This window comes from Cheilinus undulatus, linkage group 15 (genome assembly GCF_018320785.1).
Source record: "Cheilinus undulatus linkage group 15, ASM1832078v1, whole genome shotgun sequence".
NCBI lineage: Eukaryota > Metazoa > Chordata > Actinopteri > Labriformes > Labridae > Cheilinus > Cheilinus undulatus.
The window spans coordinates 18,161,613-18,183,607 of NC_054879.1; the positions used below are offsets into that span (position 1 = coordinate 18,161,613).

At 38.0% G+C, this 21,995-nt stretch overlaps 3 protein-coding genes across 3 annotated transcripts in view; 1 reads left to right on the top strand and 2 right to left on the bottom strand.

The window, feature by feature from the left end:
• The first annotated feature begins 200 nt into the window (after window positions 1–200).
• On the top strand, window positions 201–10,054 carry LOC121523012 (F-box only protein 47-like). The gene is made up of 11 exons (XM_041807737.1): window positions 201–253; window positions 504–719; window positions 907–1,068; window positions 1,277–1,353; window positions 1,703–1,777; window positions 2,025–2,133; window positions 2,206–2,379; window positions 2,953–3,099; window positions 4,724–4,866; window positions 9,201–9,360; window positions 9,839–10,054. Exons 2-11 carry the CDS (start codon window positions 530–532, stop codon window positions 9,937–9,939), a joined length of 1,338 nt encoding a protein of 445 aa, XP_041663671.1. The 5' UTR covers window positions 201–253; window positions 504–529; the 3' UTR covers window positions 9,940–10,054.
• A 792-nt stretch (window positions 10,055–10,846) lies between these two features.
• On the bottom strand, window positions 10,847–13,005 carry LOC121523040 (ADP-ribosylation factor-like protein 6). The gene is made up of 8 exons (XM_041807778.1): window positions 12,883–13,005; window positions 12,643–12,693; window positions 12,467–12,528; window positions 12,299–12,367; window positions 12,103–12,197; window positions 11,815–11,944; window positions 11,329–11,384; window positions 10,847–10,872 (listed from the first exon to the last, which is right to left on the bottom strand). The coding sequence occupies exons 1-8, from the start codon at window positions 13,003–13,005 to the stop codon at window positions 10,847–10,849; spliced, it is 612 nt and encodes a 203-aa protein (XP_041663712.1).
• A 2,685-nt stretch (window positions 13,006–15,690) lies between these two features.
• The window catches only part of LOC121522718 (ephrin type-A receptor 6-like), a 237,683-nt gene continuing 231,378 nt past the window's right edge, over window positions 15,691–21,995 (bottom strand). The window contains exons 15-17 of the mRNA XM_041807340.1: window positions 19,332–19,525; window positions 18,367–18,516; window positions 15,691–17,895 (exon numbers count right to left, since the gene is read on the bottom strand). Of these exons, the coding sequence (XP_041663274.1) occupies window positions 17,781–17,895; window positions 18,367–18,516; window positions 19,332–19,525 (459 nt within the window). The 3' untranslated portion in view covers window positions 15,691–17,780. The remainder of the gene's footprint in view (window positions 17,896–18,366; window positions 18,517–19,331; window positions 19,526–21,995) is intronic.

Consider the following 21,995-nt stretch of genomic DNA (forward strand, 5'->3'; position numbering starts at 1 on the left):
AGTAGAAAGCCTGAGACAAATACTAAAGTTTACTCAGTATCATAGGAAAAACCTAAAAATACATTAATCAGTGTACTGTATGTCCACTCAGACCTCCTCTTCTTACCACAGAGGAGAGGAAATTCGGCTTCATGACGGTGAGTTTGAGTGGAGGTGTTTATTTCGCGCCGTTGTGTGACACCAAAGAAAGCTAGCACACACGCAGCTGTCAAAACCTTTATGGCTAACAGCTGCTATTTTTCTAATTGATACAGTAAGTCATTTAGACTTGACACTCTACAGGTTTAAACTAAGCTTGTATTTCTACTTTGTTTATGTCTCAGTCGACTAATAAAACTAATACTCGTTTTATCTGGTCAGGAAGTCACTTTAATGCTAATTTAACTTTATTAATGTTAGCTAGTTTTAGGACCTTAGCAGGCAAAGCTATTTCACATAACCCGGAACGATGTTGTAAAATACTGCAAAGCCTGAGAGTTTCTATAACGTTGCCTCTTTTTTAGATAAAGTCCTGTCAGCAGTGACAACAATGGTGAAAAGAAATTCAAGAAATAAATCGAGGAACACCTCTAAACTGAAATCCCATTACTACCAGAGGACTCATCTTCGACCCCGTCCACATAAAACCATCATCACCCGCAGCCAGTGTAACACCGTCGGCAGCTTCTTTCACAGCCTCCCATCTGAGGTGTTTGACATGGTCCTGGATAAATTGTCAGGTAGGTAACAGGTAAACGAGCAATAAAAACTATTTAGTGGTACTTAAAAACTGCCCGACAGTGCATAAGATAAAATATTATTTAATATTGTTACATTCAATACACTGTTGAGTATTTACAGCATGCTGTATACACGTGTGTTCAAGAAAATTCTATCTTTTTAATTTAGTAAAACGTGTTTTAACAGTGCTGGATATCAGCGTGTTCACCATGGTTTCTAAGGATATCACACAATACGTTATGGACTACATCTCCACTGTTACCTGGAAAAACAAAATGATCTTTCAAAATTTTCACTACTCCACCTGCCTCGAACAAAGATCCTCCGTTGGACATTACAGAGACCTAGGTAGTTGAATATTTGCATTACGTTGTATTTTTTGTTTCTGATAACCTTTTGTTGTACCAGTGATGTTTGCAGTAGTCATTCTGAGCATGTGCATTAATGAGTGAGTACCATACAGCACTAAAAAAAGGCTTACCTGTTAAGTGATGGGACAGTCTATTTTTTGTTTTTGTAAGCTTGATAAAGTGCATTTTTTAATTATTTGCTTCAGGTTTGTTGTTCAAGAGATGCACCCTGTTGCTACCAACCAAGGAAAGGTTAAAGTTTATCTTTGGCAGGCTTTCACAGGTAAGAGAGGATGAAGTGTAGAGTGTTACATTTTTGTTTTGAAACAAGGGAAGCAAAGTTTCAAGCAGACGACCTTTAAACCATTCATCTTCTTTTTGAGAATGCCTTCTTTCAGGTAGTTCTTGTCAGTTCAGGATGCAAAAATCCTCTGAACATGCTTGCAATAACATGATTTGCAAAGGAAATGTGATCACACCAGGATAAATGATGATTTATTTAATCTATTAATGGGACAGTCTTACATACTTACATACTAAAGTTATGTGTATTAATCAGCCCTGTCTATTTATTCTAATTAATGGTTATGATGTGGTTAAATGAATATACCTGTCCTACTGATCCGTTTCAGATTCCCTGCTTCATACTGGAACACTGTTCAGCTCAAGCCTGCATTGGTTTCTCTTGCTATGGTGTTCTCCTCCAGGTAAGACTTTTATATTAACGCAAAAATCTGAGACAATAAACTGAAACTTGGAAGCAGTTAAGCAGTTTACAAACCAGATATAGCTCAGGCTGGAGAAAGACAGCAACAAATGCAGATCCAACCTTTTTTTAATCTCAATGCTTCTCTGATAAAATTTACGTTTTTTATTTTTAATTACAATGATATCTCACTTAAGGATTAATCTTTTCTGCTACTGACAATGTTTAGTTATTTTCTGTCGATACAGACTCTGATCGCAGGTTGGGATGAGTTGGAGTGCCACAGAGTGTTCAACTTCCTGTGTGAACACACAAATCTGCTGCAGAAAATGAAGGCAGTTGTCACTAGAAAGCCAGGTATATGCTTCATCATCTGGATGTAAAATTGTTGCTGAATACATAAGTCTCAAGTTGCCTATCTACCTGCAGGGGTAAAGTTGTACCAGGAGATGCAGCTCCGTCTTTTCTGCCGTCAGGTTTTCTTGGACCCATGGCCTAACCAGCTGGAGTGCCAGTTCTGGCTGTTGAAACTCTTGAAGCCCTGGCCTTTGGTCAGCCAGGCACGCTTACTGTTCATCCTGTATGGACCCGTGCAGCCTGAGGGTGAGATTACATTTGTACACAACTGAAATAATTTATGGAGTCTGTAAGTAACTTTATCATACTGCATATTTTGAAACATTAAGCATGCACTCCATCCCGTGATTCATACGATCAAAGGCAACGTGCAATTAAAGGCATTTATAAATAGCTTAATAAAACACCTACAATGACTGATTTAATGAAATCAAATTGAAAAAAATTGATTTATTTATGAGGTTTAATTATTAGCAGGATAAAGGTAGGTTTACAGGACATTTCAGAAATTGTAAAGTCTGCCAGCTATAGTGCTTGATTTGAACATAGTGAAAGATTTTCACACTGCATAACTGAATAAAGTACTGAATAAAGTATTGATTTATGATTGAAATGTACATCTCAAGGCTATTCTAAAGCCAAATTTCAGAGCTATAATAAACCACCTATACTGTTTTGATTCAGGCAGACAGCATAGCTAATATTTGGAGTTGAATTAACTCTCCTGTGTCCTTTTTAGCATACTCGCTCATGTTTCTTGTCATTAAGATGTGGAGTTATACGATACAGTTAGCCACTGAGATGTTTCTGTCCATGTAGGCACCCTAGGATGGCAGGATATGGTGGAGAGGAGTCTGCCTCACAACAACCTGTGTGATCTAGCCAGAGCCCTCCTCCTGCTTTTAGGCAAAATAGAGGTTGAGGGCCAGACCTCAACCATGCTGGCAATCTTGGAGGAGCTCACTGGTATCCCGCTTACATGTATTTCAGTCTTTTCATGTCACAAATTTTTAGAGCAGGCATGTCAAACAATCCCAGCAGGGGCCAGATTCTGGATTCAGGTCTTACCTGAGGGCCTAACAGAGCCACCTTTTTAAGCCTAAACTGTCAACCTCATTTCACCAGTAATAAGATATAAAAAAAAACTTAGCACTGATGATAAATGATGATGATTGAAATTTTAAAAGTTTAAAAGATAAGTTTAAAGGCTCACAATCTGAGAAAAGTAAATTTATTAGTTCAAAAAGCAGTTCAAAACATTAAATTAAGAAATAATGTTTTAAAGGCAAATATATTAGAAAGTCAAAATCATGAGTTTAACAGGTCAAAATATGAAATAAAAATTGTAACCATGAAATTAGAAGTCAAAATATGATTCAAAATTTTTAATTGTGAGTCTAAAAAGTCAAACTATGGGATTATGAATTCAAAGTTAGGAGTTTAAAATATGAGGTAAAATACAAAATAGTTGGTTTAAAAGGGCAAAATATGACTTAAAAATTAGAATTATGAATCTTAAGAGGGGACATATTTTACCCTTTTAAGACAAGTTTATATTGGTTTCAGAGTTCCCCAAAACATCCCTGTGAAGTTTGTTGCTGAAAAAACACTTCAGTATTGGATTTTTGCACGTCTAAAAACCCCTCTGTTTCAGCCCTTCTGAGAACGAGCCATTTCTCTGTCTGTGGCTTTAAATGGTAATTAGCTGTCTGACCACACCCCTCTCAGGAAACGGATGTGGCACTCCTGACGTTACAGACACTTTTATCCAAAGTTTAGGACCTGACTGGGATTCGCACCATCAATCTCCCAGACTGTAGTCAGCAGGGTAACCCACTGAGCTATCCAGCATCTCAGCTAGTAGCCGAGAGGATCAGTAGAGGAGGGCGAAACTTTCCTCCAAGTGGGGGAGGGCCAACCAAACCTGGGGGCAGGTGCTTACGCCCCATGTGAGGTCACTGGGTGTAAAATCTGAGAACAGCTTGTTTTAGCACACATTTTCTGAAAGGTGGAGAAAGAGAAGGGGAGAGAGAATGGATTTTTCTGGTACTTGAGGGGATTGTGGACAGGCTAGGGGCACATATTTGTGTTAGAAAAGCCTGAAAAAGGGGATTTTTGCATAATATGTCCCCTTTAAAGCTCAAAATATTATATAAGAAGTCAAAATTTTAAGTTGAAATGCTCAAAGTATGAAATAAAAAGTCAAAATCCTTAGTTTGAGTCCTAATTGTGAGATGCAAAATTGAAAATACGAAATCAAAACACAAATTAATTTCTTTTTTCACATTCCCGACTTCATACTTAATCATTTTTACTCCTTACTTTTTCATCAAGGATAAGTTTACATTTTTATACTTGAGAAAATCTGCAAACCTCATCCTCATGGGCCAGCTATAACAAAAATATGATATAATCTTGCAGGCCGGATTTAAATGTTCTGTGGGCTGGATTTGGCCCCCCGGCCTTGAGTTTGACACCCCTGCTCTAGAGAGACGCCTATCATGATTAGAAACTTTTATGTGTAAAGAAAAGACTAAAACACAGGGTCATGGATTTAAGGCTCTGTTGTTGTCTTACTTTTCATCTTCAGTCATTCCCCAGCCATGGCATGGGGAAAATGTGGCTCGTGTCTTGGTGCTGTGTGGCAGCAGTCTCTGCTACAACGTTTTGGCCAGCAAGGCCATCAATGGACGACTTCCAGAGATTGCAAGACTCCTGATCTACATCATACTGGTAGGAATACTAATACTGATTATTTAATCTTAAACAGTGCCTTTAATAAACAGGCTTCCAGGATAATCAAAGAGCTTTCTGGTATGTTGGGCCATTGTTGATTTTAAAAAACAAAGCTTTGTGTATCTCTGATATCTTATAATTAGTTTGATCATTTCATTACATCAATGAAAAGAATCTCCTTTATGTGCGTCCTAATGCTCTGAAAACTGACTCATGGGGAAAAACAAAATTTAACAAAACAAATCACTGATGTAGAAGCAGAGCAACAGACAGGAAGAGCGTGAGGCATTTGTATGTAGAGAACAGATGTACAGTTAGTGTGTGCGTGCGCATGTGTTCGTGTCTTGGGGGTGAGGACTGAACTGAACTCTTAATAACCTGAAGAGCAGAGTCTGTTTAAAATGTAGGAGCTAGGGACAGTCAGACGGGATGTTGGTCATCTTATCTCTACCTCTTCAGTTCGTCTTGTATATGTGATTAGTTGCAATGTAGTTATTATAAAGCCTATAAATAATTAGATTGAACAATGAACAGCACTAAGTGTCATATAAGTAATTTACAAAGTAGACAAATGCACATTAGGAAATCATGTGATAAAGACTATCAGATTCATGGCATGTTCTTAAACAGCAGAGTGTTTTTAGTTTTATGAATGCTGTGTGCTAATGAGCTTGGAAATTATGTCTTTTCCTAATTGGTTTAGAAAAAGTTCCTTTCATGCTCAAAATGGCAAAAACTAGGACCTGGCACACACACAGAAGACGCACAGGACTGAAAACAGAAGTAGGGAGACGTCAGAAAAAAGGTCAAATAAAAAAAAAAGAAAAGTTAACGGATCCACTCTAGGGATGGGTGCTTCCCAGGGCCTCACAGTACAATACCCATCACCGTACAGAGGCCATGATACTTTATGTATGTTTGTATGTTTACATGAATCTTGAACATGTCCTTTACAGAATTCACTACAACAGCTGCTCTTTATTGTAGAGCAGTGTTTCCCAACCATTTTTCCTTGGGGCCCCCCCTACACGCTCCTCAGAAAAGCGGAGCCCCCCTAGGACCCAAGAGAGAAGAAAAAGTGACACATTGCTGCCAAAAATCAACATAGATTTTAATTGTTCCACTGATAAAACCCTAAAAAAAGGTCAATGCATACTTTTCTTAACAAAAGACCTTTGTATGAACTACTTTATAACTGCTTTATCATGGTTTTAGTCAATATTTGCAAACCTATTTTTGGCAGCCTCAGAGCAGACAAAGCCTCGCGCCCCCCCTAAGATCTCTGGCGCCCCCCTTGGGGGGGCCCCGGACCCCAGATTGGGAACCAAGGCTGTAGAGAATAACATTAACATTTAAAGGATCCTTCACTTAAAACAGTTAATTTCATATTCTCAGAGATCCAAAAGTAAAATATTCTGTTTATAATCACTGAACTGTTAATAATTTCATATATAGGGTACCTGTGGATGCTTGAGAAGTCTAAAAAAGTGTTAAATTGGACCTTTGAGATTTAAGGCCATGAAGTCTCAAAAGACTGATTTTTACCAGTTAAGGTTCTTAAATATTAGAGGGCACTTTGACAAAGATATATCTTTATCAAATCTTTTTTTTTGGCCAAATGTATTTGCTTTTAATTCTTACTTTTTTTTTCCATTTCAAATGAGCTTAGCGAACCTGCTAATAGCACTATAAAATACATTGATTAAAAGAGGCAGTGAGTGTGCCAAAAATAATCAAATTTGGCTGTTTATCACCCAAAGGTTTCTTTTTTGTATACCACTTGACATTTCATGTCATTTTTTTACCTTTTGCTGCAAAAAGTGGTGCTAATTTTCCTCTCTGCAGGTCTTACAGAATATTAAAAAGGTTTAAATTAGATTTTTTATAAGGAACCCTGATATACAATAATATTTAACTTTTTGATCTTGAAATAAGACAAATTTTTTTGTTTCGCTGGCTTTTGTTTTTATACAACTACTATGTGCTGGTTTCACTTTACTATAAACTGGTGGTGGGTGGTAAACTAGTATCAGTACCATTACTGGTAAAATTTCTGCTACAGAACCATCATCTCTGGTTTAAATTAATGTGTGGTGTTGTAGTGCACAGGAGAGGAGTAACTGCTGCCAGTGTTTGTGAAGCAGAGTGATATTTGACAGACAGCAGTCAGTCTGGATTCAATCATCAGCATTTTTCACTCCAGCATTATGAGAAGCTGGGTAACCAACCACAGGTCTCCCACTCCTGCTGTTGTAATTAAGCACAGTAAAGGGGTAAAGTGTGTGCTCTCTCCTTACCTAGTTTGATGGCTGTAATAACTGCAACACACAGCGAGTGTGTTCGCAGAAAAGCATCTGTCAGCCCATCCTGGGTTTTAACACAAGCTGCATGCTGCATCTGTTTGTCTTGTCCTGAGCCCAGAGCTTCAGTGATTCATCTGTTAACGGCTGCTACAACTGTTTAAAGGTGTGTTTTAACTCATGCCTCTCTTGTTCTCAAGCAGTCAAAGATCCAGGCCGTGGTGTTTAACTAGATCAGAGAAACAGACGTAAACTGTAGTGGCATAAACTCGCTGGTACGGCAGCCAAAGCCAAACCGAACCAATGATAAACACGCTTCTTCCGTCAAGTTCTTCACAATAGAAGTCAGCATTTTTAAAACATATATTCCCCATGGTTTAGTTGACAAAAAAGCCTGCAGTTTCTTCAAACACCAGGTAATCAGAAGTTGGACTTGTGTCATGCACGCTGTAAGAAGGTAAAGCATGTCAGTAACACCAGTTTTCATCACAACGCTTGGCTTATTAGCAGTTAGCAACAACAGCTATGCTCACTGGGCTAATCTGTGTCATCCCAAAAAACATTGAATGACGCTGTAAACTCAAAGTTTCCCTCAGCAATATGTTACGTATCGTGGCCTCTGTATGGTGATATGTATTGTATCGTGAGGCTGTGACTTCTGTACTGACACATGTATCAGCCAGAAACATGTGACGATATATTGCCATAATGAGGCCTATAATGCACTGGTCACCAAGTTTGAAATACTGAAGCAGTTTAAAATAGTACGTGGTGCTGCTTGAGGAAACCCGAACAGACTGACAGCAGATACTTAAAAAGTGATAAATCTAGTGAAATCACTCATTCAGACAATGCTGTTGTTGAAATTGATGTACATCACGCTGCAATCAGAACACACACGATATGAAGTGAAAAACAGTTAAATCCAGGTGGTATAATAACAGGTAACAGAAGAAACACATTTTTTAATGGACATAAATCAATTATGGAAACATACATTTATTTAGAAGCTGGTGCTGTTAAATGATGGGTCATTATCTAAAAACATTTCAGTATTTATTTGTGAACTGCTGACTTCATATCCTGTGACAATCCACTGTTAAGGCAAAACATCAAACATTGAATGATTGATATAGAGTTAAAGATATTTAAGAAATAACTTATGTATTCTTACATGTTATATAATAATTTAAAAGTTCCAAGTTATTAAAAAACAGTCAACTATTTCAATTTAAATGTTCTTGAGTCCTTCTTACGCTGGCATATCTGGATGCTCAAAAGTGCAAAATTAATAATTTGTGTCATAAAAGCACCCACATGGTCCTAAGAGTGCTCTTTGATTTTGTTCTTAAAAACAGATAGCAGATAAACAGACTTCAGGGAGCATCAGAATGTTTTTAAAAAGCATAGTAATGGGGTTATGAGAACAAATTTCTTCTTAAGAATGTCTGATAAATGCAGCCTGTTGCCTTTTGTTTTGGCCTTTGCAATGTGACTCATTTTAATGACTGCTCCTTGTGGTCATGGTTCTCGTCTTACTTGGGGGGGAGGTACAAATATGGGTTGGACAGGTCTTCCTTTACATCATTGTCCCCTAATGGCTTTAAGGGCCATTTTTGCGGTCATTGGTGCTTATAATTAAATTTTTCCAAACTCCAATAGCCTTAAAATACTGCTGAGAAACCTTGACTAGTATCCCCAATATCAGCACCTTGCAGGGAAAGAAAAAATACTGTATTTTTCAATTACTTTAAGACTGAGTGGTCATAGTCAGCATCTTTTTGACACTTTTTATTGCTTGAACAAATAAAATGAAATAATGAAAAACAGAGATGCAAGGTTTTTGCCTGATGCCAGCAATTTGCACACTTGTGTGGGCACTTTGAGCTTTGCCCCAAGGACTGAAAATCTTAAAACAACCCATCAGAACATCTTTTGGTCGGATGGATGATAACATTGATTAAGGCTAAAGTTGTGAAATGAACAGACAATTTCTTTGAATGTTTTTATGTGTTACGGTGCAATCTACAGGTGTGTGAGAAGGATGGCTATCACATGTCCTGGGTGGTGAAATTGGTGCAGCAGATCTACAAGGTCTTCAGCACACCTCCTGAAAAGTTCAGCTTCATCCAAAAGCTTGAGAGCACGTTCTCAGAGGTCACCAGGGAGTTCTTTGAGTTTTCTTTTGCAGGTGAACTGGGACAGCTATTTTTTTCTTTAATAAAGTAAATAAGTTAAGTACCTCCTTGTTATAATACATACTGTTTATGAAAAGAATAAGCATTCAAGTTAATCGGGTGTATGTGTAAGCAATGCTGAAGTGTTAAAAACAATAATATTGCTCCAAGTGTGAAGGAGCTTGTGTTGAAGTTTTTCTGCCATTTATCTGAGTGACAGCTCAACTGACAGATGGGAACTCACTTTTTTCTTTACTTCAGTGAGGACATTTTCAGCTCCAGATGTTTTCCAAATTTTCCACATATAGAGCAAACCCTCATTTGCCTCTGATTGTATTACCTCTTATGTTTTTTGCACGTTGAGACAACGGTAAAAGTTGAGATGAATCTGCTGTGATGTTGAACTTTCTGCTAATGATAAGCAGATAAGCAGAAGTGTGATTTTTTCTAGCCAGATTGTTTCTAGTTTTGAATTAATCCTTCTTTTCTCAGGGGATCATCTGGATGACAGAGAGACTTTCCAGACCCTGTGCATCCTGCTGGACTCCAGTGCTCACTTCCATACTAAGCTTCTCCAAATGCTCTTCAGATAATGATTTAGCAGTTACAAGGAAAGAGCAACTAATGGCTAAAATAAAGGTTTGCACCCTAAGAAGTGAATAAAAAGTGAGCATGTTGGCTTTAAAACATTATTCAGATAGAAAAAGCTTCAAAACAGACCTGAACATGTTGAGTTTGGTTTACAGTTCACTTTTGGCCGTACACAAGAATGCATGTGTCTGATCAGAACGGAGATGTTTGACTACCTGAGGCAAAGGGCTATAGGAATTTCTACAGATTTTACATTTCTATCAGAGTTAAATAACTCTTATTCTTATGTCTTGCAAGTCAATTTTTGTAATCTGAATTTAGTATTTATTAATGACCAGTTATTTATACTGTTCATAACTATTTAATATTTGATTTAATTTTAGATAAAGTTGTGATATTATGATTTCATTGCTGTTCATGGTTTATTAAACTGCCATTTTAAATGTTTTTACGCACTTGTCTTTATTGCATTTGAAGTTTTAAGTGGAATTTGTTGCCACCCTTATAAATACAGAAACACAGCAGGAACTCTGCAAATAAGTCTTTATTGTCCTTCAGGCAGTACAAGATTTAGCGTTGAGCACTGTTACATAAAGATTTCAGTTGATGAACATTTGATCAACTTTTGTCACAGAATAAAAAAAGTAGCAGCTTTAATAAAAGATTTTTACTTTTATAGAAACAATATTAAAGAGATTTTCTCTTTAACAACATTTTACTCAAACTTTATTCACATATGTGCCAATAATGAGAACTATTAGTGGGTGCTTTGATTGAGTTGTAGCACACACAGGTAGTACTAGGCTAATTTACGTTACAGTTTAAGGCCTACAAGATCAAGTTTGATGAATATTTAGATGGTGAATGAGCTCCTTTTGTTGGCGCCACACCAACAGGCATTTCAAGCATTCAGCTTTTCGTTGTTTTGATATGATCTGGCAGAAGGAAAAAAGAGCAAAAATGATCAATCATGATTTAGGGTAAAAAGACAAACTTAACACAAAACATGTATTTATTCTAACATAAAGATTTGACTGACTTGAGTCTAAGATTTGAAAACCAACATTACACAGGATTAATATTTGAACGGTTAAAGAGAAACGGAGAGCAGCTGGTAGCTCTACAGTATATTCCACACATCCACATCTGAATAGGGTTTATTGCTATAGGAGGATTTAGTGATTGATGTGACATCTCAGTGTAATGAAGACTAAGTTTGAGACTGTGACATACAATCTACTACCACTATCACTTTACAATTAAAATGCACTGTGATACTTACTGTGCAATTTGCTCTGTGGAAAAGTGAAAAAAATTGAGGTTTAAATTCATATTTATAAGCAACAGCTAACCATGTTTTTCTTGATCAAATGAGCAAAAGAATAAATCACCTTGTAGCCAGTCCAGTCCCTCTTGTAGGCCCTCTCCTTTGATGGCATTGCTGGGGCTAAAACAATAAGATGTTAAGGAGTTAATCTCCATGTGGCATGCATTCACTTTCTCATGACTTTTCTTGGATCCTGGGTGTTAAAAGCTGTCTAGCTTTTAATCCACCTGCCCTCCATCTGTCTAATGAGTAAGCAGGCTGGAAAACACACATATTAAAAGAGCAAGGCTCTTCAGTAACTGCAGGTCCTTTGCCTTATAATGTTTAACCTCATGGATGGAAAAGGAAGGAAAGTCGACATTGGAAGCAAAGGAAGCAATCATGGCTTTGTATAAAAAATCAGATAGGAAATCAGTATAGTAGGTGTAGATTTGAACCCTTCCTATTGTGATCACATGAATATCACTTCACTTTGAGAAATATAAGAAGTAACAAGGTCATTGTTTTGAGATTAAGCTGTGCAGTCTTTGGAAAAAAGTCAATATATTACCAGATGTGCCAGGGTTTATCTTTGATGTTCTCCAAACACAACATCTGCGTGACCTTCACGGAGGACATGGCATCACGCAGATCCATCTTGTTTGCAAAGAACAACACAGGAATCTTTTTGCAGCAGATATCTAAAAAAAGAGAAACAATCATAAGCAAAGAGTGGGATGGAAAACTGCTTAATTTAACTGTAAGTAGTTGTAATTGTCTCCCTATAGATGGATGAATTTATCTTAAAATGTGTAAAGACTGTTGACAGAGCAATACAAAAACAGGGCAGAGCTTTTACCTTGATGATTGAGAAGATTATCCAGCTCCTCTTTGGCAACAACCATCCTGAATTTGTCACCGCTGTCAATGACAAATATGATGGCATGGCTTTCTCTAAGGAGGACAAGAGAAGATTTTGGAGTTGGTACAAATTTTTTTTTACTGTAACCTGTATTTCATTTTTATATGGCATAGGCATGCATTGTGTTTCATACTTGTAGTAGTGCTCCCATAAATTTCTGTATCTGCCCTGCCCGGACATATCAAAGACCGTAAAAGAAAGGCTGCATGGAGAGAGGAAGAGAGGGATGGAGAATAGTGTCAACTAACTGATGGTGTTTGTAAGCTGATGAATAAATGAAATCACATCTAGAGAATTCTACCTTGAACTCTTAAATTTCTCAATGTTGAAACCAATTGTCGGGACTATATCCTGAGCTGGGGTCTGCAACCATCCACACACGATTTGCAAAGACAGAGACAGGCACAAAAACAGACAAGTAACAGCAAGAGTATGTCAACAAGGCAATGGTATAAGCCAGTATGATATGGGCTTTACCTGACTAACATGTTTCCACTCTGGTGAAAATGGGCCTAAATGATTCATATTCTGAAAACAAGCAGTTAGTGAATCATTACAGTGAGTCAATGTCATTTTAACAAGTCTTTCAATGCGGTATTTAAACATCAACTAACTTTTTTAGCTTCTGTTCTTATAACGCAGACTTGAGATGCCAACAGGTTTCTAAAATACAAAATGCTGTTTCAAACAATGAATTAAATCATTCTATATACTTACATTTGCAGGTTTTAGTTGGTTGATGATGGTAGTTTTGCCGCTGTTGTCCAGTCCCAAACACAAGACATTGACCTCTTTTTTCCTCAGGCTAAGCCAGCCTGACAGTTTGTCCAGCAGTCCCATTTGGCCCGACTTATTTTACACCATTAAATTTCAAGGCATTACCCCATTGATAATCTGACTAATGGGAGTTAAATATAAGACACTTCTAAACTCTCAGTTTTGGTAAACAAAGTCATGAATAGTGTGTTTCCCGGTCTTGCTGTGAGCAATGTCCCAAGCTGTGATACCGCCTGGGCATCCCAGCTTGTGACAGGTAATCCTATTAGGATGAATTAAGCTGTGAACCATCCGGTGACCTGAGCATGGAGTGTGGATCTTTCTAGGCTCCCCTTCCTGATGTATTTGATGTACAATCAAACAACTCACCTTGTATTTCCTCACTTTTTTCAATTTTAGCCACCATGAATATGTGGTGTCAGTCTTTAAGCTTCTGCTAGTGTTGTGGTACTGATTTGCAGGTGTCAAGGGTCATCTAAAAGCGTGGCTCAGAGCAAACCAGAATTGTGACCATGCTTTCCATCTTATTATCTCAATGCCTACATATTTCTATTCAACTATGTATGCATTTTGTGTGTAATACATACACACACACACACACACACACACACACACACATACATATATATATATATATATATATACAGTGCCGTGAAAAAGTGTTGGCCCTCTTTCTGATTCCTGATTTTTTTGCATATTTATCACACTTAAGTGTTTTAGATCATCAAATGATTCCAGTATCTCACAAAGACCCAAGTAAATACAAAATGCAGTTTCTGAATGAGGATTTTATTTATTAAGAGGAGGGGAGGAAATCCAAACCTGTTTGGCCCTATATGAAAAAGTCTTCCTGGCTACCAACCTCCTCGCTGGTGCTTGGTTGGGACATTTCGCTCGAGTTCTCTTGAGTCTCTGCCACAGACATCTTCGTACTAGGCTACATAAGTCTGCTATTTCCTTGCTGGAGTGTGACGTGGTTTGTGTCATGTGCGCAGGTGCAATGATCGCATACAAACGAATAGGGTGTCAGAATGGTATTATGTTTATACTTCTCATCCAACCACAATCATATTCACTCTATCCAGATGGCGCGATATATCTGGATAGGTTTTTTGGGTGTTTTTTTGTGTCTTTTTGAACGATGACAAGCCGTAATGAAACCAAGGTGAAATGAAATGGGAGTAACAAGACTATTTTTAAATGTAAGGAGTAGAAAGTACAGATAATTGCGTGAAAATGTAAGGAGTAGAAGTAAAAAGTAGGCTGAAAAATAATTACTCCAGTAAATTATAGATACCCAAAATTTCTACTTAAGTAAGGTAGCAAAGTATTTGTACTTCGTTACTTGACACCTCTGCCTTAAACGTTCAGTTCATGCTGAAACCCTCATATATGGCTGAGTTAAAACAATTCTGCGAAGAAGAGTGGGCCTCTTCCTCCACAGCGATATGAAAGACTCATCACCAGTTATCACAAACGCTTAATTTCAGTTATTGCTGCCAAGGGTGGCACAAATAGTGATCCCATGTAGACCTCAATTCCATCAAGGCTTGGTTGCAGAAAAAGTCCTGGAAGATTCCTACGATGGCCATCACAGTCCTGATGATTTGAACCCCATAGAACATCTCGGTTGCAGCATGTAGACCCAAGAAGATTACTGAGCTGGAGGCCATTGCACATGAGTAGAAACTCTGCCAGAATCTGGTGTCTGGCTCTGCATCTCATTTGCAGCAGGTCATAGAAGGTCTGCTCTACTAAGTTCTAAAGATATTGTCATGAAGGGGTTGAATAATTTTTAAAATTGGAGAAGTCATAAAAGTTGCATTTTCAGTTGAACTTGGGGAAACCACTTGAAGCATTAGTTGTGTTGAATTGTTTCAATTTCTTCAATTTGTTCATTGCAAACAGCAGAAAATCTGTAAATTTTCACAATAAACCTGATTTGCAGTGGGGGTTGAATAATTTTAACTGTAAATGTGTTACATGTGATACATATGTTTATTTTTAATAAACATGCAAAAATGTATAAAATTGTGTTTTCACTTTGTCACGATCAGAAAATTAAAATAAAATTTTTTGACTGTAGCATCAGCCATAACATAAAACTGAAAAAAAGGAAGGGGCCTGAATACTTTCTGAATGCACTGTACATCATCAATCTGCTGGGGACTACAAATGAAAATAAGCCTATTTGCTACAATATGGCACATTAACATGCTCCCGTTAATATGCACTGTCCTGGATAATAACTAAATAAAATAAATAAAAAACAGACAAGAGCACTCAACTGTCATTGTAGAATAAGACTAAGAGAGTGGCCAACTTAAACACACATTTATATGAAAATCTTAAATGTACCGTAAATATAACTTTAATACTTTTAGAAAATATATTTTTAGTGTAGATTTAAAAACATATAGTTGTATGATGACAGCAGGAATCCCGTTTGTCTCACATAGCAGGTGTGCAGCTGGCCAGTGGTCCAACAGCTCCATCTTTTGGTTATCAGATATGTGTGCAACTTTCATGTTTGTCTCCAGGTGGAAAAAACAATAAACTGGATTTAACATTAAAAACACAAATATCTAAATGAAGTTTAAATTTCTGAAGGGACTACCACTCCAACCAGTTATTTTCCGACTCAAACTGCTTTCCTGAGTTGAAAATCCAAACAAAATAAAAATATAAAAAAACAAACAAACAAAATAAAAAAAAAACAGCCAACCACCAGAACTGTTCATCTTTATTTGCAAATAAATATTCGCGTTAACTGCCTCTTACAGTGTGCAAGATCTACAACATCTCTTTGGAAATAATAGAAAAATAAAATACAAGAATTATAAGTATACTTGTACTTTGTACAAAAGAACGTTCTAACATTGCTCAGCAGTAGAACATGCTAAACAAACAGCATCTGATATTTTCCATATTCTGTAGAGGGGTAAAGACTGTGAGTGTTGGTGTGCATATGTATAGGGTTGTGTTTTTACTCCTGAAGGCTCGGCTGCATAACTACATTGTGACCAAAAGGCACAGATCTTTAGATCCACTTTGCCTTGGACAATAATCATTTAGCAACAGGTTGTTTAAAAAATGTAAAAAGCAACTGATAAGGGGGGTGGATTTAATGAACTAAATTTAAAAAAAAAGTCAATGTAATGGTTAGGTCCTGTCTAGATATTATGAACCATTCTAAAGTGAGTTTCATCATGGTTAAAGGACTGTAAGGCATTCTTTTATGTATGTCAGTGTGTGTGTGCCTGATGCTAGAATAACATGAGTTATGATGCTGTTGTTTATGTGGATGTTCAGATTCTGTCTGCCTCTTTGACCTAATCACACAACAACACCCATTGACAGATCCCTGCTTTCCATTACCCATATATAAGCTACTTTTTCTGCCCCAAACTCAACAAATGACTTATATTTTGCAGCCCTGCCTATCCAGCACTGACTTACAGAATTAGAAAAAAAGTTGATTTCAATGGCTAACATCTGACATCATATACTGAAGATCCATAATCATTTCACACTACCTTTATATACACTTCTTTCCCAGACTTTACCACAACTTTTACATGACTGCAATGTATGAACAGACCAGAGTAAAACTGCTTTGTGAAATATGTCCAGTAGGAAGTAGTTATTCTGCTCTGACATCTTGGATCACTTTGTCCTAGAAGTGCAAACCACCATCTTTATAAATGTGTGTACAGGCAAAACAATAAATGAAAAAGAAAAAAAAACAGCTAATCCTGAAAAACCATATCAGTCCTTGTTAAGTTTTCAGACAATTTCAGACATCTCCTATTTAAATCTAAGCTCTGTGAACATTCATTTGTTAAGACAGTGGAGATTGTGTACTTTCAGGCAATGTTTAACATTCACAATCCAAAAAACAGGCTTATCAAACAACTGTGAGTATTCTGGTTGCTAAAAACTGTCAGAACAGACTTGTATGGTTATTCATCTGAAGGCAACAGATCCAGCTCTGTAACTTTAGGAGGATAATAACTGCATTTCTGACTATGTCAAGCTCTGCCATTGCACGACCCCTCTTCTCTATGTCCGTCTGAAACACTGAGGTGACTGCATTACTCTGTATTGCTGATTTTGGATAGAACTCTTATATAAATAAACTGTTGTAAATAAGATCCAATTTACTAGGGCTTTCACATACAGGACTGCACATATATAGATATTTGTTAATGATAATAATTAGCGATTACTTGTCTATACACTTTTAAACATTCAGAAAAGCTCCATTACTTACTTCTCACGTCTTCCTTCAAGTATTAGCATACCAGATTCTCTGGAGAGTGTAAACTAAAGCAATGCAAATAATTTCTTCATGATTAATTATAAAACTCATAAAATAAACAGTATCCAGGATACTTTTATCAACCTTTTCGATTGCACACCCGATAGCAGCTACATGAGCACATAACTCAGAGCAAAAAACAAAAGAGTCAAAAGATTTAGTAGATTATGTTTGCAAATCTACACCTCTAGATATTGTTGCTTCTTACACAAAGTACTGCTGCTGCAACAAGGCATTACATTCCCCCTAAGTAAGGGCCTTGGCCAGTCTTTTCAGTCTGTAATAGTCTGGCAGGACCAGGTTCTCTGGTTAAGGGGTGTATAGTACGAAAAAGTCAGTCACTACTGGATATGAGGAAGACCAAGGGGGCAGTCTGCTGTGGTAGTCTGTCTGATGACCTCTTGCATGAGGAGTTCAGACACAGGCACAGGCTGGACACTAGTCCGTCCAAAGGTCTAGACTTCACTTCCGTCTGCTCCGTCTATCTGTCCGTCCCAGGCTGTGTTGAAGGGTGTCCTCATACATGGAAACCCTTCTCCTGTTCGTGCAGTAGCTGAAGCCGGAGGGTCTGTACGCTGCTGATGATCCGCCTCTGGTGGCCGATCAGCTCCACACCAATACTCCTCACATCTCTAGGCCGAGAGGGGAAGCACAGGAAGGCAAACACACAAGAAAACCCCTTTAATATTCTATGTGAGGGCTTTAATTTACTCAATTTATTGTCTGTTTAAAAAGAGAATTTCACTGTTGTGTGGACATTGTTTACACCAACAGATACCAGGCAGGGGTGTTGTGAAGACAAATGCACCAATAGCTCTACTTGGCATCTCTAGTTATGCATAAATGACTAAATAAGCTTAAAAAAACACTTTGGGGTACTTCCCTCACTTTCCAACCCATTTCAAACATCTTATGTCTGTTATTTTTGCATCATAATCTCCCCTAAAATCTCTGGATCCTACAGTTCCAGTGATGCTATCTCCCTGCTGTTTGCAGGCTATTGAAAGGTTTCCCCCTGAGTCACATGGAAGTAATATGGGAAGTTCCACTTTAAAATGAAAGAAACACTACAGGTTCAAATCTTAGTTTTCTCATGTACTCACTCAATACTCATCCTTGCAACAGAATCTATTGTGTTGTAGCCTGCAGCCATAAAATTGCTCTTGTACTGGCTCATCTTAATGGAGTCTAGCCAGTCGCCGATGGAGATGAACATTGGGTAGTCCATTTCTTCCCCCGGAGACTCTGGTAAACTGAGAAAAAAACACCAGAAAAATCCTTAATATCCTTAACAAGATAAGAGTGACACACATTCAGTCCTTTACTCATCACATTACATTACATCACACCTCAGATACCCTAAAACGCTGTAATGTGGTGACAGTTTTTCTGAGTGACACTGAGATCGAAACTCAATTTGCTCAATTTGTGGCAATTGTCTTTGAGCCATGGTCTACGAATTTGTGCAGTGACACACAGATGTGGGGCGTGCCATTCTCGTATGCGACAGTCATTCCTGGCACATTTCGTGGTTAGTCATGTTACATGACGTTATTCTCGTGAAATACAGGGTCAAAATCCCGACAGATGACATCAATACTAAAAGGTTCCCTTGCAACACTTGATTATGTAAACGTGGATTTTGTTTTTATTTACAACATTAGTGCAATAACGTGATGTCATTAAATGACTTGAATTTGACCATACGGTCCGTTTACATGAATGCTTTACATAACGTTAATGGCTGTTATTTCCATGACAACACTGAAGTTGTTTCATAAACATACTGTAGCAAATAATACAGTAATGTATTAATGCACAGGCAGAACAATCGATAGCAGAAAGTGTGATCCCATTTGTACAGCTCATCCTGTTTGTACAAATTTGTAGGCCATGGCTCAAAGGCCATGTGCCGCAACACAAATTGAACGTGCCATGGAACATGTCGTGTGCCACGTTTCGATCTTGGCCCTACTGGTTTGTCTAGTCATGTCAAATAAAGTTCCTGTTTACTTCATCTCAAGATTTAGTCTATCTGTAAATAATACATTTCTCTTTCTTACTCTACCTCTGAATGTCTTCTACCAGGGGTAGCAGGCTGCTAGGGTTACGGATCAGTTTATCCAAGAAGGAAACAACATCAGTGAATTTTGGCCGATGACTTCTCTCCTTCTGCCAGCAGTGCAGCATCAGCTGGTGCAACGCGACTGGGCAGCCCATGGGTGCAGGCAGCCTGTAGCCCTCTTCAATGGACAGAATCACCTGAAGAGACAGTTGAATATGAATACACATGAGCTCAGTGAGCTGAAAACAGGTGCTGTATAAATTTTAATGGGTTGAAAGTGTGTCATAAGCAGTTTATTGAGAACTTTATTAACATTAAGAACCCAGATCCCCTTAGAAAAACAAAAAATAGTTTAGAATAGTAAAAAAAGCCAACATAAGGAGGACCCTACAACATCGGTCATTCTTTTAATCACAATATTTTCCACTTGCTAAACAAATTCCTCTGACACCTGTAACATGACATGTGGGTAGTGTATGTCAAAGAAAATGGTATTCATCTGTGAGGATAGAATTTAGGTGTAGTCAAATAAAACCATTACGTAGCTTATGGGGATCCTTTGAAGATTAGCCTAAACAAACATGCATATGGGACAAATGCTAATATGGTAATGCAAATGCTTCTTTGGGAGTTTTAGCTGGTAATAAAACAGATAGAAAACAGAAATGTGTTGTTCAGGAATGAGACGGTTTTATGTGAACGAGAAGATCTGGATTCCGTTTGAGAACCATTTCAAATAATTACTACTATTTTCATTCTTTTTCATCCTATCGGTAATTATATTTCTACATATTTTTGTGTGTCTGTGTGTGGTTTGATTGATTAGTAGTGATTATCTTTTCTCCACACTACTCTACCACAGGCAAACCATGCATTTAGGACGCATTCTTGATGGTGTATCATTGTTTTATATCAGGTTGTCGTACAGACCAGCCAGGGAGCAGATTTCATCTGACAACAAAGTGTTTTGTGACAGTATATTTTGAAAAATAATTAGATATTTTAACTGATTTGAAAAAAAAAATAGCACTATTGGGGGGCACAGATGGCAGTGGGGTTTAAGGCACACCCTATACATGCAGGCGGCCCAGGTTTGAATCTGGCCCGTGGCCCTTTCCCAAATGTCTCTCCCTACTCTCTTTTCCCTGTTTCTGAATCTATCCACTGTCCTTTTCTATCAATAAAGGCACAAAAGCCTTAAAAAAGCTCCATTGGAGTAAATTTGGCAGGCCAAATGAAGCCAAACTGGTACCCAAATGAAGAGCTAAAAGAGCTGCTGAGCTGAGCCTAATGATCCAGATCACTAAAAAGAGCCTGAATTCCCATTACTAATAGAATTTAATACTAGCGCCTTTTTCAGAGGTAGAAAAGCAAAGTAGGGCATCAGCTTAAGGACTGATTATTTCTATAAAGTTACTTTAAATGCTTGTGACCAAAGGTTTTGGGTAGGTATCAAACAAGGCAATTAACAGCATACAATCAGAACAGTCTTTTGAACATTTTCCCCCTGCAAGTGATGGCATATATAAAACAGCAGGACAATGTTTTAAATTCAAAAACATTTCTTTGATATATCCAGGGAAAGCAAAGCACTGAAAGGCACCACCTGGTCCACAGCAAGTGACAATCTCCTGTGTTGAAAAATGAAACTGATGCAAAGTGCAACAGACTGTGGTTTTGTTTCTGGTTTTAAGAGGGATATAATTGCCTGTTTTCCACCAGGACTGGTTTGAAGCCAGTGCTTAATCTAGCTCCAATTCTTTGTTTTATCATTGCCAAAGAACTCTGAAGCAGAAAAGCCGCTTCCATCGTTGTACCTACTCCTTGCATACCCAGGGGAAAGAATGGTTAATGTCGGGGGCTTCGTGCTTAAGTTGAGGGCTGCATGCTTATGTGTGAGGCTGGAATGAACAAATAACCTTGAAGTGCACCATCTATAAAGAGCAGAGCTTCAAATGAGACAGAGAAACTTTGAGGGATGCAAAAGTGAAGCAACTGTAGCCTGAGGAGCAGACCAGCTGTCTCCTGGCTGTGTGGGCCTTAGATGAAGAAGAAAGAAAACTGGAGGGAGTTACAAGTGCTTAAACAGAACATATTTTACCCTTTTACGACAAGTTTATATTGGTCTCAGAGGCCCCCAAAACATGCCTTTTGCTGAAAAAAAAAAAACACTACAGTATAGGATTTTTGTACGTCTAAAGACCCCTCTGTTTCAGCCCTGCTCAGAACGAGCTGTTTCTGTGTCTGTGGCTTTAAATGTTACTGAGCTGTCTGACTCCGCCCATGAGTCTGCCCCTCTCAGGAAATAGATGTGGCTTAATGGATGTGGATCTCCTGGAGAGGTGGGCGGAACGTTATTCCAAGCAGGGAGGGCCAACCAAACCTGGGGGCGGTGCTAACTCCCCACATGACATCATGAGGGGGAAATCAGAGAACGGCTTGTTTTAGCACACAATTTCTGAAAGTTGGAGAAAGACAGGGAGATTTTTCTGGTACTTGAGGGGATTGTGGACTGGCCAGGGGCACATATTTTTGCTAGAAATGCCTGAAAAAGTGATTTTTGCATAATATGTTCCCTTTAACCTGACACACCAGAAGGACTGTTTCCCATATCCTTAGCTGTCCATGGAACTGTCTATAGTTCATAGGTGTCAACAAAACCCTCAC

Coding starts and splice junctions, on each gene's coding strand:
- LOC121523040 (XM_041807778.1), bottom strand. CDS start 13,005: ATGGGACTGCTGGACAAACTGTCAGGCTGGCTTAGCCTGAGGAAAAAA. Junction 12,694..12,882: donor ACCAACTAAAACCTGCAAAT/GTAAGTATATAG, acceptor GCTTGTTTTCAG/AATATGAATCATTTAGGCCC. Junction 11,385..11,814: donor GATAAACCCTGGCACATCTG/GTAATATATTGA, acceptor TTATTGTTTTAG/CCCCAGCAATGCCATCAAAG.
- LOC121523012 (XM_041807737.1), top strand. CDS start 530: ATGGTGAAAAGAAATTCAAGAAATAAATCGAGGAACACCTCTAAACTG. Junction 1,354..1,702: donor TCTTTGGCAGGCTTTCACAG/GTAAGAGAGGAT, acceptor GATCCGTTTCAG/ATTCCCTGCTTCATACTGGA. Junction 4,867..9,200: donor TCCTGATCTACATCATACTG/GTAGGAATACTA, acceptor TGCAATCTACAG/GTGTGTGAGAAGGATGGCTA.